General features: G+C 44.8%; 1 protein-coding gene and 1 pseudogene across 6 annotated transcripts; both read right to left on the minus strand.

Annotated features, from left to right (window-relative positions):
* Positions 1–2,747: 2,747 nt before the first annotated feature.
* Positions 2,748–9,328, minus strand: LOC111961372 (creatine kinase U-type, mitochondrial). 6 transcript variants are annotated; one of them, XM_023983579.2, is made up of 10 exons: positions 9,204–9,328; positions 6,641–6,821; positions 5,679–5,877; positions 5,503–5,598; positions 5,173–5,394; positions 4,160–4,245; positions 3,906–4,029; positions 3,666–3,800; positions 3,424–3,549; positions 2,748–3,303 (listed from the first exon to the last, which is right to left on the minus strand). In XM_023983579.2, exons 2-10 carry the CDS (start codon positions 6,787–6,789, stop codon positions 3,187–3,189), a joined length of 1,254 nt encoding a protein of 417 aa, XP_023839347.1. In that variant the 5' UTR covers positions 6,790–6,821; positions 9,204–9,328; the 3' UTR covers positions 2,748–3,186. The 6 variants fall into 6 exon arrangements, with proteins under 6 accessions (XP_023839347.1, XP_023839350.1, XP_070297182.1 ...); XM_023983582.2 differs by lacking the exon at positions 4,160–4,245 and adding an exon at positions 4,557–4,642; XM_070441081.1 differs by adding an exon at positions 7,538–7,554 and having other exon boundaries at positions 5,173–5,598; positions 9,204–9,241.
* A 399-nt stretch (positions 9,329–9,727) lies between these two features.
* LOC111962828 (ras-specific guanine nucleotide-releasing factor 2-like) overlaps positions 9,728–15,093 on the minus strand; it is a 39,049-nt pseudogene continuing 33,683 nt past the window's right edge.

Consider the following 15,093-nt stretch of genomic DNA (forward strand, 5'->3'; position numbering starts at 1 on the left):
ACTGAACTTGCTTTTGTATCTTTGCGAGATTATCATGAAATGTTTTGTTCATATGTTGTAAATTTACCAGACGGTTTGACCATGTGACAGGAAGTACTGCTCTTCATGCCATTGCTCACTGGCCTCTTTTCAAGGTTCTGACTAGAGGGAGTACAGCTATGACCGGACGTAACTTTTTAGTTGTTGTAGCAGGTTAGGAGATTTAGGTCAAGAAATAACCTTTATGACATCCCATTCCCATTGAAACTGCTCGTAAGTCTTGCACTGTAACTGGGAGGATACTGGTTCCCCCTCTAAAAATCTTTCTGTGCATCGAGGAGATCAGCCCTAGCAAGGCACTGCACTAATTCACCAATCTTAATCACATAATGAGTAGTTATTTGGCATAAAAAGTGATTTGTGAATGATGATGGCAGACATTTAGACATTCTTCAGCAACAACCAGCAGACCAGTACCAGTAGAACAGTACCAGTAGAACAGTAGCTGCCATGAGGATATAAATTACATTGGACCCACCATTGTGGAAAATACTTTTGGAAGCTCTAGAAATGTATTTATTCATGTCTACATTTATTTTTGCCACGTTTATTCTACTACAGCCACCTTAATGCACACTTTAAAATTGTGAGCGAAACATATGTATGAAATGTTTTTCCTTAAAGTATAATTTTTGGATATTACTAATGTTACGGTCCCAACTACAAAACAAACAAAAAAAAATACTTAAAAACGTGTAATTTTGTCCTTGACATTTAATTGAAATACTGTAGAATTCCTTTCATTCTTATGGAGATCTGCTGTGGTGAGGCAATATGTCCGACTGGTGGCTTCAAAGCCTGTCAGTGGCCTATAAATAGCATCAGCAATCCATCGTTTATATACGTCACTGCTTTATTTACATTATTGGTTAAGGCTCGGTGCCAATGAAATGCATATATTACTGTATTGAGACTAGTGTATGTCAGTCACTTTTCACCACTAGAGGGCAATACTTCTCTACAATAGAAATGGACTCCATATCCGAAGGGCTCTGGTCTTATGCTGTGGCCTGTGGACAGTACCATAGATGGTATATGGTCTCTACCCATATATATACCGTGAAGTCTACCATTAAATTATAAATAATCAGTGTGTCCAAAGAGATCGGTCTGAGCAAAAACACTGCACTAATCTTCATCACAGAGTGAGCTGATAGTTGAGATGCAAAATTATTTGTAGATCAGTGATTCTGCACAGGGCCTTGTTTGACCGATTACCTCAAACATGTATGAACTCTTGTTGTATTGAATTGTCTCTGCAGTACAGACTCCGTTTCCCATGGTCCTCAACACCTCTCTAATAGGCCAATAGGAGTTGGAGCGTCGGTGAGGTAACTGCTCGCTCCTGATGCTAACAATGACCTTTGACTGAGGACATGGTTATGGAAAATACATGAATTACAGGCAGCACCACACTGTTATACTGATGTAATCTTACATAAGGTGCCCATTGGGCGGGTAATGTGAATTGTCCAAATGGAAATTCAAGTCTTAGTAGAGCTTAGTGGCTGTTCTGATATTATTTATTTTCATTGGGTAATCTAGATCCCAGGCTACGACGTCATATAGCTGTACTGAACATAAGCAAAGCATAGTGGGGTCGTCAGGCCTAGACATGAAGACGTGACGTTGCATGTAGCCTAAACTGTTGCTGTCCTGTTGCTCGTCTGAATTATACCACGTCTCCCATGAGACGGACCTACAACCCTCCTCTCTCAAACTTCCTAGTGTCTCCTTTTTGGCATTACACAGAAGTCTAGTGATCAGCACGTAGACCACGGCTAAAAATACACGGACCAGATTCAGTTTCCTCTCTGACACAGACCCTCTCACACCTACACACACACACACTGGCCCCTGCCCTCTCAGTCACGCTATGTCCAGCGGGCCCTCTGGTCTTTTCCCACATGCAATAAATATGTACACTTAATGCCTTCTGTTTCTTCGGTCCCCTGGCCCTGCTCACACTAACCCTCTTTAGTGTGTAAGTACAGCAGGCAGCGATTAGCTGATTAGCTCCACGTCACTAAGCTGCTCCAAGAAGCCCAATTACCCTCCCAGGGACTACACAGACGAACACAATCAACCCTTTAAGACAGACAGTCGTTTTGGCACTGAGGATGCTTCCATTCTTGTCTGGGAGTCAGAGCCCTCTGTGCTTACTTCCAAATCCACGACAATGTTGGGGTTTGTATTTTATCTCATTGAGAATAACCCGGATGAAGAAAGGTTAATTAAATAAGAGACATCTGTGTGAATTCTGCTGGTAGTTTTCCGTTGACGGAATTGGGCTTCTGCCATGCTTCTTTCTCTCTGTTCCTCTCACTGACCTCTAAAAGTGCTTAGCTCAGTGTTAAACACTGTTACTGCCGTAACCCTATTATGGCAGATCAGCTGCTGGGAGACAGATGCACTGGCGCGACTAGAGCTGTAAATATTTTACATTTAGTACTTTAGCACTTATCCAGAGCGACTTCCGCCTAACGACAGACTTCCATCTACAACACAGCCATATACAGTCAACTTCACAGGAAGTGAATCATCTATTACATAGTCATTACACATGAAAAGTCCAATGACAATGGGAAAGTTATGGAAAGTCCAAGTCAGTTAATTGCTAAGGTATTTAAACTCTTAGTGAGGTAGTGAAGTTAGTAGGAGGAGAAAGACACAAGCTGTAATATCGCACTGGAAAGCGAGCAGAGTCGTTTTGTTGATCAGAAATCAGATGTTTTTATTAAAGTTGATTTTTATTGAGGTTAGTGTTACAGGTAAGATTTTCGCTCCTGGTAGAAGTTGCTCCTAACCACAGATCTAGGATCAGATTATGATACCCCCAACCCCAGCCTTAACCATAAGGGGAATACATCAACACCTGTACCTGGACTAGTGTAATTTTAACCTTTATTTAACTAGGCAAGTCAGTTAAGAACAAATTCTTATTTACAATGTCGGCCTACCGGGGAACAGTGGGTTAACTGCCTTGTTCAGGGGCAGAACGACATACTACTGCTACTTTACTCCAAACCGCTCAGTTTGGTCACGAGTGGATGGATCAGGCCTAGCTCCTCGCCGCTGGCGCCTCACTTCTTGCTCTCCCTAACCGCAGAGCAGGTCACTTCCTCTCAGAGGTGGGGCTCAGGAGTTTTACTTCCTGAACTGGGCGATGGGGGCGGGGATCTTAATGTCCTGGCCCTTTTCCAGCCTCTTCTCACAGTCGATCAGATAGTTGACTCCATCAACCAGCAACTGTACCAACTCCACCTATACACACACACACAGATACACAGTTATTAGCAGTCGAGGTGATTTTAATCTCTGGCCCAGATAGAGTATATGGTTTAATTCGGTCATTCAGTCTCAGAATAGCGGTTCTAGTTTTACCTCGGATTTTCCCAGACGGTCGTTGTTGGAGATGTCGAAGGTGTCTCCAGTTGTGGCCGTGTCGACTCCGCCTGTCCCTCTCTTCTGCAGACGCATGTTGTCCAGGATCTTACCGAAGCGGGGGTCCTGCAGGGTAGGTACAGAACTTTAACCAATGCTCTGTCTTGGGAAGGAGGGGTCAATGCACAGGGACACGTCAAGTAAAAACATTAGGGAAGAGAGAGAGAGAGATTGTGTGTTACCTTGCTGAGTTTGGCCAGTCTGACGTGTACTCCAGCCCTGAGTCCGGTGCCCAGGTTGGAGGGGCAGGTGAGGATGTAACCCAGGTGTTCGTTCCACATGAACTCCCAGCCTCTCTCCTGGATCAGCTTCTCCACCTAGAGGGTGGAAGGACACGTGAGGTATTATATACTGTCTACTGTGTGTTCACATTCGCGCCAAAAAATCACTAAACCACTAAGACGTAACATTAGGTAAAGTACCTGTTGGAGTCCTCTGCAGAACCTCTCGAACACTCTCTTCATGTTTCCTCCCTTCTCCATGGAGATGACCCTAGTGTGGTCCTCCTCATTGACCCAGATCAGGAAGGTCTTCTCATTGTTGTGCCTGGAAGAAAGAACACATTCCTAAGAATCCAGAAACTTTTGTTGATTGCACTGATTATGTCAACGTCTATGATCACAGAACACACATGCTGGTTAGAGGCTTCTGCTAGTAAGAGCCTTGTAGACCCTACCAGAGGCCCCTGCCGTCGGGCCAATCACGGGCCATGAAGGCACACGTCAACAAGGGGGAGACAGGCTTGTCAAACAGGAAGTGGTCCTACGGGGAAGAGGAGGGAGAAAAGGGAGGAGGAGGAGGAGAAGGTAGTGGTCAAGGAAAGGGAAGTCAGGGTTACAACTACATAGAGGTAATTCTACTTTGGGGAGGAGGAAGAGGAGTTGAGAGGAAGAGACCTTCCCCAAAGAGCTCTAATGCTGTGGGAACATGGTTTTGCTTTCTACTCCTTTGGTCTCACCAGATTCCCCTATTCACAGATAGTACTATCTCTACAGCTATTATAATACCAGATAGTCTTACAGGCTTTTAGATCTACAGGGACAGGGTTCGGCTCTCTACTGCTCTGGTCTTACCAGATGCCCCTGGCATCAGGCCAGTCACGGGCCATGAAGGCAGATGTCAGCAGAGGAGAGACGGGCTTGTCGAACAGGAAGTGCTCCTGAGGCAACGTGAGGGTGAGAGGGCAAAGGTCAATGAGACTGAGGGTCGAAGGTCAACACTAGTCTAGTCTCTCCCAAATCCCAAAAGGATTGCCTCTATTTCCAATCCTTATCGTAGCCGTTAGGATTTAAAAGCAACATGATGTCACCCCAATGTGTCTAGACTGAGTGGATTAACTTGGTAACTAAAACTCTGCAAAACTTCCCTGAAATAATTGGATGGCCTACCAATGGGGAATGAAGATAAATTAGTGCAATCGAGAACCATGTCTTCAGAAGAGTCGGGCCAAATAAAACTGATGTGACAATGCTGTCACTACAGTTCAGGTTCCAGTGGCACTGTTTCAGTCTTCACCACAGTCCCTGTCATTAACATCGTAATACAAATAGGCAATATCATGGATAAGAGGAATCCTGTATGCAGTCAGGTTACAAAGAAAACAGGTAGTCATGTACGTTTTAGAGACAGACAAATGAGAAAGGAGAGGGGGATACAGAGATCAATGGCAGTCCTTTGTGAGTGTCTCACATCAATAAGCTGCTGCTGCTCCTTCTCCGTCATGTCTCCCAGGCTGTAGTAGTGCCCGGCCAGGTCACCCTTCAGGCCGGCCAGGGCCTGCACGGTCACACGCTCCACCTCGCGGCGCTCCGAGCGGGAGCAGCACGGGGGCAGGCTCAGACCGCGGATACTACGGCCTGTACGCACGCGAGACGACAGAACGTATTTCTCATCGAAAACACCGTTAGTGATCTGAGGATGGAAAGGGACAGTTATTGTACATAGATCTGAGGATAATGAGAGAGAGAGATAGAGAGAGAGAGAGAGAGAGAGAGAGAGAACGTGGGAAAAAAGTGTTACTTTGGATGCGTCCAGATCAGTGGGGTGTTTCATTGTCTTGGGGTCGTAGCCGTTGTGTCGGTCTTTAATGACGGGGTCAAAGAGGTCGGCGAACACCTGGAGAGGACGGGATGGACTGTTAACAGATCTCCTTCAGATAGATCGAAAGATGCACACAGGCAACCTCCACCACGTACCTTGTAGCTCTCCTCGTCCCCAGCCACCATGCCGACAGTCTTGATGAAGGGGTGGCCCGGGTTGTCCACTCCGGTCTGGATGCACTGGTCCAGGGTCCAGTTGTTAGGGGTCACCTGGTCTCTCAGCTTGCCGTAGATAGCAGGGGTCAGGGCGTGCGCCATGCAGTTGTTGTGCCTCCTCAGGTCAGGGAAGTCAGCGCTGGGGATGATGGGAGAAGTAGTTTTCATTCGAACCATAGAGATGAAAAGATCGAAAGGTGTGCATTATGAAGGACATTTCAAATAGAGTGTGATTATGGACACAGTTCTGGCCAAGAGGACAGCTTATACACTGCTGTTTTGGATGTGATGTGGATAAAAAAAAATGTTTTTACAGGTACATATTGATTGATTGATTGATTGATTGACTGGTTGCTTGATTGATTGAGACAAGTAGAGGAAGTTATTTTAGAGTGTTGGTGATATGTCTAAGCTGTGGCTCAAGGCTTAGTTCCTGTGTGTGTGTGTGTGTGTGTGTGTGTGTGTGTGTGTGTGTGTGTGTGTGTGTGTGTGTGTGTGTGTGTGTGTGTGTGTGTGTGTGTGTGTGTGTGTGTGTGTGTGTGTGTGTGTGTGTGTGTGTGTGTGTGTGTGTGTGTGTGTGTGTGTGTGTGTGTGTGTGTGTGTGTGTGTGTACGTGTCTACTATATGTGAATGTAAGAAAGGGCAGAGGAGGTATCTACTAAACTTGTGCCTACGAAACGTCTTAGGTTTCATTCCCTGTCCCACCCCTCTACCTTTGACTTACAGACTGACTGCAAACTGGGTGTCAGATTCAGGTTTTTTCCCATTCAACAGGTGCAGCTATCCCAGGCCCAACTCGTGTACTCTCAAATTATTTCTCCAACCTCTGTAGGTCGTCTGTATATGGCCAAGCTATTTGTAGTCCACTGTCCATCAGAGGCCATGTAGTTTTGTAGTCCTACCTGGGTGGGTAGAGCTTCCTCCTCTCCTCAGCGGACAGGATGTTGCTGTCAGTCATCAGGTAGCAGGTTGCCATGGTGCCTGCTCCCAGGCTGGCCAACAGCGTGGCCGTGTTACGGCTGGACATCATTCTAGTGAAGGAGAACGCCATCTTGGACAGTTCAAAGGTCAGAATAAGGTCAACTGGGGGTGGGAGAGAGAGAGGAAGAGGGAAGAAGAGAGCCACAAGATATAAGTTACACATTTCAAAGGCTGTACTTTCTTTTAATTCTTAAATATGTGTTTATTTATGCATTTGTTTCTTGTTGTGTATGTATAACTGTGGTTAGCTGTGGGAAGAACCTCCGCTTCTTAAGAACAGTACACTTCCTTCCTTTAACCTTTCTGACAGTATTTTTCTGTTTTAGCCAGCTTCACGATGCAGAGTCAGACAGTCACGCTCTTAACCCTTTGACCACTACATTTTGTCCATCAAATACAGACTGTGGATGCTGCAGGTCAAGCATACTCCATGTCCTCAGTTGAGTTACAATGTGCTTCCGGTTTGTTGATTGTACTGTATTCAATCGTATCATATCAAGTACTTAAAAAAAAAAATTCTACATCTGATAAAGTTCATGCAGGTGGTTGATAACGAGCTTACAGTATGAGAGGGGAGTCTCAGCAGATGGCTGTTTAAGCTCAGTCTCCTGATCTGGCCTCACAGGACGGCCTCTTAACTATCCCAAAATGGCTGACGCAAAATGGCCACCACCATCAAGGGGGTGTAGGTAGGAAATTGCCTCTGTGCACCGATCGTAGGTCACCAAGATAAAACTAACTTTAGTTTAGCCCCTAAGCAAGGCATTCCTTTCCATATGTCCTGTGACTAAAATCTCAAGGTGAAAGATCGTTCTCACCGACTTGTCCTTCACTTCTGCACAGAGGAGAGAAAGAGGGAGAAACAGAGAAATAGAGAGACAGAGAGAGAGGGAAAGAGAAAGAGAGAGACAGAGAGAGAGTGAAAGAGAGAGACAGAGATACATAGATACAGAGAGAAGGAAAGCTGTCTTAAAACAGAGAGGTCTATATAGATCTGTAGAGGTCTAGTCACTAAAAAACAGAAGCAGGGATTGACTTTCTGTTTCATTAATCACTCTACACACCTATTACATCATTATCTGCAGTTGTCAGTTGACAAAGTTCCATGTGATTGTTCTTCATTAAGAATACAGTAACGACTTGGAGGAAGAATACAATTCGGTTTGATCGCCAGATCGTCAGTTAGCTGCAAAGCTGACAGTGCACCCGCTCTACTCTACGATCCATATCAATGAAGCCCAACGTGCATCTCAGTGGCTGAACACAAGGTCTCTGGGTCAACTCAACACTATTGACCTCAAAGTCGTGGCTGTGTTTTCCCCCGAGTGAAGTACAGCAGACCAGAACAAAGTAGGTGGCTGAGTGGTCTGAGAGGATGAGGCAGTCTGAGAGGAGGCAGTCTGAGAGGAGGCAGTCTGAGAGGAGGCAGTCAGCACTGAAAGACATGTCTATTTATAGAAATCTAGAGGAGAGAAATAGTGCCAAACGGGTCTAATGCCATGACTGCTCTTTCAGGAATCAAAACACCACAGGCCACGTGTTCTGTCCTGCTCTGACATTCCGAACCGGTCACAGCCTCTCATTACAGGACACAGGCCAAGACAAGGGCACGGGGAGTGGATAGGATAGGATAGGAGAGGAGAGAGAGAGAGAGAGACACGCACGCACGCACACACCCACACACAGACACACAGAGAAGGAGAGACATAGAGAGATAGAGAAAGAGCAATGGAAAAAGCAATGGACACAGAGATGGAGGAAGCGAAAGGGGGCTGAAGCTCTGATAGGAAACGCCAGTGAATCAGTGATAAGGTTATGTCATAAATGGCGAGCAGCTGGTATGACAGGCCTGTATGGTGGTTTAAATGCCTCAGAGTCACAGGTAATACAAGCCTTAAAGCCAGGATTACACTAGAACCAGCTCTGAAACCACAGATCTAGGATCAGTTTACCATCAGGGGGAGAAATGTAAAAACTGACCTAAGATCAGTGTCGGGGAGCAATTTCATGCTACTAGCCATACAGAGAGGAGTGTTAAACACATGGTGATGGAGTTAACAGACATAATGCTACTTATTTGTAAAGCTCTCGAACGGATGCATTATCTCAAGTCGTGAAGCAGCTCATGACAGCTAATAATGTGCTTAAGGAACTGACGCTCAGCTGTCCTTCAGAACGTCAGACTAGACCATGTAGACAGTCTACATTCCCACGCCAAAAGGCTCCTGCTCTGTCCATCAATGTCATGTCAATATAGCAATTACAGTGACAACTATCAGCCAAAACTCATAAAGATACGCATAAGGAAACTTGAACTAATAGTCTGTAGGTGGAAGGGAGATGTTAACAACTACCTGGCTGCATCTACAACTTTAAAATGTATACATTTAGAACAGTCTGTTATTATCCCCCCTTGTCTGAATGAGAGATATAGTAGAGCTACAGAGAGAGGGAACACAGAAAGAAAGATAGAGGGTACAGTACCTGTTTCACTGCTGGTATCCCTCCCTGCTAAAGATTCCTCTTTCAGGAGTCTATTTCTCTTTCTGATCCCACACTCTACCCACTAACACGTGATTAGGACCTGTGCTTTAGGCCAATTAAAATGTCGGAATTTACGCCGTGGGCCAATGGGTATATAAGAAGCTTTGCTGCTGACCAATCAAATGTATTTCTGGTGCAACACCTTGGATGGTCCTGGCTCTGGTGCCCGTATTGACCTTGATCTCTATTAGACGCAAAGACCCCTCCCCTCTCCAAACATAGATAGCCCCCCCCCTCTCTCTATCCATCTCTCTCTCCCCCCCTCTCTTTCTCTCCCCCCCTCTCTTTCTCTCTCTCTCTCTCTTTCTCTCTCTCTCTCGCTTGCTCTTTCTCTCTCGCTCTCCCCCTCTCTCTATCCATCGCTCTCGCTCTCTCTATCTCCCCCCCTCTTTCTCTTTCTCTCTCTCTCTCTCCCCCCCTCTCAGCTCTTGACTGTTGAGATGTACATCAACTTACTACAGAAGTGACATTAACAAATTTTATTTTATTTACAAGCCAGGAGTGTAAATCTGTACATTCTCTAAGGAAGTGCATGGAAAAAATACAGCGGTTAAACAACAGTTTTTATAACAAAGTACATGGTCAGGTATAAAAGCAGGACTGTGGATACTATCTGGATGTGAGAAAGATTCCTGCCATTCAGGACTGTAGAAAACGGAAGCAGTCTGGGAAAAGCAGTTATCTGAAGAACAACACTGTAAAGAAAGAGAAAAGTGCTCTACCGCTTTAACGATCCAAAAGCTCCAAGAAGTTACACATCTATTGACATACTTTACAAATCAATAGCGCAAGATTTCCAATAATACTGTTTAACAAGTAATCAGATAAAAATCGAACAAATACTAATAAATAAACACATCCAGACATAAACTACAACATTGAGAAATATTCAGACACAAGTTGTAAGTAAACTGTAACGACCGCTTGGGTCAAGTCCCTTTACTTGAATGTTGTCATTCGCAAAACAGACATGTTACACTTAATTGAAGAACATTTCTGAAACTGCGATTTGGGTCAGGACTGGCAAAGGTAAAGCCGTACATGTATATTCTCTATACACTGTCTGGCTCTGGGGAGAATTAGCTACAGTATATTAGATTGTGCATAATTACACGGTTGAGAAAAGTGGCTCCTCATATGCGAATATCTTCTTAAAATGTTTCTTGTCACAAATAACAGTTTAAAACCTTTATACAGAGAACCCACGGGGAACACACTGGTTGAACCAATGTGGAATACATGTTGAATTGATGTCTGTGCCCAGTGTGAATACAACAATAGACAGAAGTAAAACAATGTTTAAAATGCTTAATAAATAAGTAAATAAATGAACATGCTAAATGACAGGATGTAAAGTCCATGCTTACATCATCAGTGTGTGTGTCAACAGGAACAAGGCCAGAACCAATCAGGTAATTGTTCAACAGACACAGATAGACTCGATTGGACCCGAGTGACAATTTTTTTTATCATCCAAGTTGGTCTTCTGGTTAACAAATAGGTTTTTATATGTTGGCTAGGCCTTCTGTAAGTCAATAAATTCACCTTATTAACGTATAATAAATATGCTATAGGCTATGCAGAGCCGTGGTCGGGTCCATTCGGGTCCACTCTAGTCTATCAGCTGTAGTTAAATAGACCGGAGACCCGATGACAATCAGACAGGACACGACCCGGACCCGAAGGAAAATATAGAATTTTGAACCCGGTCGGGTCTCGGGTATTCGGGTTCCGGTGGACCCATGGAGATGTCTTCAAGGAAGTGCAAAAACCTTTGGGGAATGTTATCACTATTTGATATGAGGCTGACTTTCACCAGTTCACCAGTAGAGGGCAATATAGTGACCGCCACTGTTCCTCCCCACTAGTCTGCCCACAGCTGCCATTAGTCTGGCAAGCTAGACATCTCTCTCATAATCAGTCACAGCCAAACCAGAATCTACCTTGGTTCTACTTGAGCCTTTTTCAGAGCAATGTAAATGTATACATGGAAATGCATGCAAGATCATCAGGAAATCATTATAACATGTTATAAACACACTTTACAGTTTATTACTAAATCTTGATATGTACATATTTACAAGCAAGGCACATCTTCACCAGAGTTCTTAAGCATAATCATTGGCAATGCTGATAAAGTAACAGGAACCCTTAACCGGGTGATTCTCAGGGCTCTCCCGTCCACTGGTTCCATTGTTACCAACTAATTACTAAGTGTCTGATGCAGCTGGACTGAGAGCGACTGGGTGGTGTTTCTGTGTGTTTAGCCAGGAGGGATGCGGGGTTCAATCTTCAGGGACAGCTCATACAAGGTGTCCTCATCCATCACCAGAGTCTTATCCAGCAGGAACTGAGTTACCTGGGAGAGAGCGAGACGGAGAGGAAGCACGGCGAGGCAGTTAGTTCTAACAGGGTTGTAGCTAGAAACATTGATTGACTGTGTGGCGGGTGTTACCTTGGCTTGGTGCTCTATCCTGTAGGGCGCACCCTGGAACTGACGGATCTCTCTGATGATGTGAGACATCTGGAACAGAGAGGAGAACAGGGAGGAGAGACATGAGACAGGCAGAGAGAGAGAGAGATACAGGCTGACTGATTGACTGACTGTGTGTGCGTGCGTGCGTTTGTGTGTTTACCATCCTCATCTTGGAGAAGTTGACGAGTCCCTCCTCGGTGAAGTTGGGCGTTCCCTCTTCGATGAAGGCCAGGTCAGTCAGATACATCCCCAGATAGGGCACACAGGGAGGGTTGCAGCTGCACACGGACCAATCCATCAATCAATGTTCATATAGTATTCAAGCTTTTCCTAACGTTTCACAAGTCCTTAAAGAGATTGAACGGGATCTTAAGCTCTTACAAATTTGTAACATATCATACGAATTGCAGGATTAAAAAAAAAAGTAAAATGCAGGACGGAACATCATACGCAATGGATGACTATGTACAGTACACCATTTCCTGGGACCCATTTTGGCTCGTGAGCGCTACTTTCAAAACTACTGGCTGAAATGATACAAAACATCTACAGCATCACTTTAATTATTTTCAAAAATACGCGCTTCATCATGTGGACAAATATTCTGCCTCTATTGTATTGTGTCTTGCTCAAGGGCACATCGACAGATTTTTCCCCTTGTCGGCACGGGTATTCGAACTGGCCCAAACGCTCTAACCGCTAGGCTACCTGACGTCCTATAGCTCCTTGGTGAGATTTCACTGTTCGCCCAGGTACACGTCGTGATGATAATCTGTGACCAAAACCCAGACACACAAATTCTCCCTTTATTTCCCCTCTTTCTTACTTTTTCAGGGTTTCTCTCAGGTTCTTGAACCGGCCCTCTGATGACACTGTCTTCTGCAGCCTGTCCATCAATGACTTGGTCTGTTTGCAGACTTTGGCCCATGTCTTCTTCAGCCTGTAGATGGCGCTACGGTTGAGAGCTGAGGTGATCTCTAGAACTCCGTTATAGTTGTTAAGGCAGCGACAGATATCAGCAACCGCCAACCACTTCTCTATGGAGTTCGCCCTGGAGCCCACGTCTGTATGGGCAATGATCTGAGACGCTACCAGGTTACTCATCTAGAACAGGAAAACAGAAGAAAAACAGAGAGGGGGAAGGGAGAGGAGGGATGAGAGAAGTAAGGGGAGTGGGAAAGAGGCAGAGATACAGAAAAGAGGGACAGAGAAATATGTTGAGATATGAGTATAGATCTGAAGCGCTGGCTGGTATAGAGCTATAGCGTCTAGATCTGTTTTAAATCTTACATCGTTAAAGTGCTGACTGGTCTTCATGATGTATGGAGTTCTCTCTGACTTGTCCAGCTTCATCCAGCCCTGGCCCAGAAACTCTCTGGTGGACACAGAACACACCACAATTATGCAACAACAACACAACAACACTATTCTCTGATGTAGAATATACACTCACACTATTCTCTGATGTAGAATATGCACTCACTCGTAAGGGATGCTCCTGAACACAATGTGGTCTAGCAGGGTGATCTGTTCAGCCAGCTCCATCGCAGACAGAGACTCAAAACACTCTGCTTTGGGACACTCCGCCTGGAAAACCAATATTAAACAGTGTTCCATGTCTGCACCACAAACGGGTTGACAGCTAATATACACAAACAAGGGGAGCTTATATAAGTGTGTTTTTTGCATACCCCCCTGAAAGTGAGGTCACGGCCAGGGTTCAGCCGTTACTCAAGGCGACCCTGGAGGAATTAGGGTCAAGTGCCTCGACAGACTTTTCACGTTGTCGGCTCAGGTGGTCAAACTAGCAACCTCTCGGTTACCGGCCCAACACTCTAACCGCTAGGCTACCTGGCAGGTAGCCGCTAAATAAAAGGACACAGTGGACTAATATGGCTCTACAGGGGACTAAACCAGGGTCACATACATAGTGCATGTCAAATACTTTACAATACTTGAGCTAAGCTTGATTTATTTCCCATGTAAAATAGAAGCAATGGCGTTTTCCCAAAAGTGAAATCTCCGATCTAAATCAAGCGCACCTCAAATACTTCTAAATGCATTCTAAAGTATTTTACATAAAGTATTGGTTGGGTCTTCAGGGGATGCTCCACCACAATACACACTAATATAACTAATACTCTAGGTTCTAATCATTTATGGCGAAGACTTCAAATAGTCTATATCGAGACAACGTATCTGGACAACGTCTTACCAGGATGAAGTGGAGCAATGGACTTCTCTGTTCCAAAGTCTGCATTCCAAAATACATCAACATTCATTTACTGACTAAATAATGACTAAACACACTTTCTACCACTATATTGTTATAAGATGGCGCCAGAGAAGCAGACAGACGTTTGACGTGCCCCAAACCGATTGTGTTTCTTGTTCGTTTATTTGCGTTGTTTGTTACTTATTTCTTTACTTATTTTGTACATAATGTTGCTGCTACCGTCTCTTATGACCAAAAATAACCTCTGGACATCAGGACTGTGATTACTCACCACGGACTGGCAGAATCCATTTTTTACTTTAACGAGTCTGACGAGGCCAATGCGAACGATATACTGCTTTCTCGGGAACAGGCCCAGATCCCCAGGATTTGCGTGAAGAGGAGGGGGAGAAAAAGTGGCTGGAGGGCGGGCTGCCTTCTGAGAATTCGTAGTCGATCGAACAAACCCCCACTTCCCTCCATTCTGCTAGCAAACGTGCAATCTTTGGAGAATAAAATCAACGAGCTACGCGGAAGATTAAACTACCTACGTGACATTAAAAACTGTAATATCTTATGCTTCACGGAGACGTGGCTGAACGACGACACTATCAACATACGGCTGACTGGTTATACGCTGTACCGTCAGGATAGAACAGCGTCTGGTAAGACAAGGGGCGGCTGACTATGTATTTTTGTAAATAACAGCTGGTGCACTATATCTAAGGAAGTCTCGAGCTATTGCTCTCCTGAGGTAGCGCATCTCATGATAAGCTGTAGACCACACTACCTACCTAGAGAGTTTTCATCTGTATTTTTCTTAGCTGTTTACATACCACCACAGTCAGAGGCTGGCACTAAGACAGCATTGAATGAGCTGTATTCCGGCATAAGCAAACAAGAAAACGCTCATCCAGAGGCGATGCTCTTAGTAGTCAGGCTTTAATGCAGGGAAACTTAGATCCATTTTACCAAATTTCTATCAGCATGTTAAATGTGCAAGCAAAGGAAAAAAACGCTGGACCACTTTTACTCCACACACAGAGACACATACAAAGCTCTCCCTCGCCCTCCTTTTGGCAAATCTGACCATAATTCTATCCTCCTGATTCCTGCTTACAAACAAAAATTAAAGCAGG

The sequence above is a fragment of the Salvelinus sp. IW2-2015 genome, linkage group LG4q.1:29, assembly GCF_002910315.2.
Source record: "Salvelinus sp. IW2-2015 linkage group LG4q.1:29, ASM291031v2, whole genome shotgun sequence".
NCBI lineage: Eukaryota > Metazoa > Chordata > Actinopteri > Salmoniformes > Salmonidae > Salvelinus > Salvelinus sp. IW2-2015.

Coding starts and splice junctions, on each gene's coding strand:
- LOC111961372 (XM_070441074.1), bottom strand. CDS start 6,789: ATGGCGTTCTCCTTCACTAGAATGATGTCCAGCCGTAACACGGCCACG. Junction 3,801..3,905: donor TCTGCAGAGGACTCCAACAG/GTACTTTACCTA, acceptor TCCACCCTCTAG/GTGGAGAAGCTGATCCAGGA. Junction 3,304..3,423: donor ACCGTCTGGGAAAATCCGAG/GTAAAACTAGAA, acceptor GTGTGTGTATAG/GTGGAGTTGGTACAGTTGCT.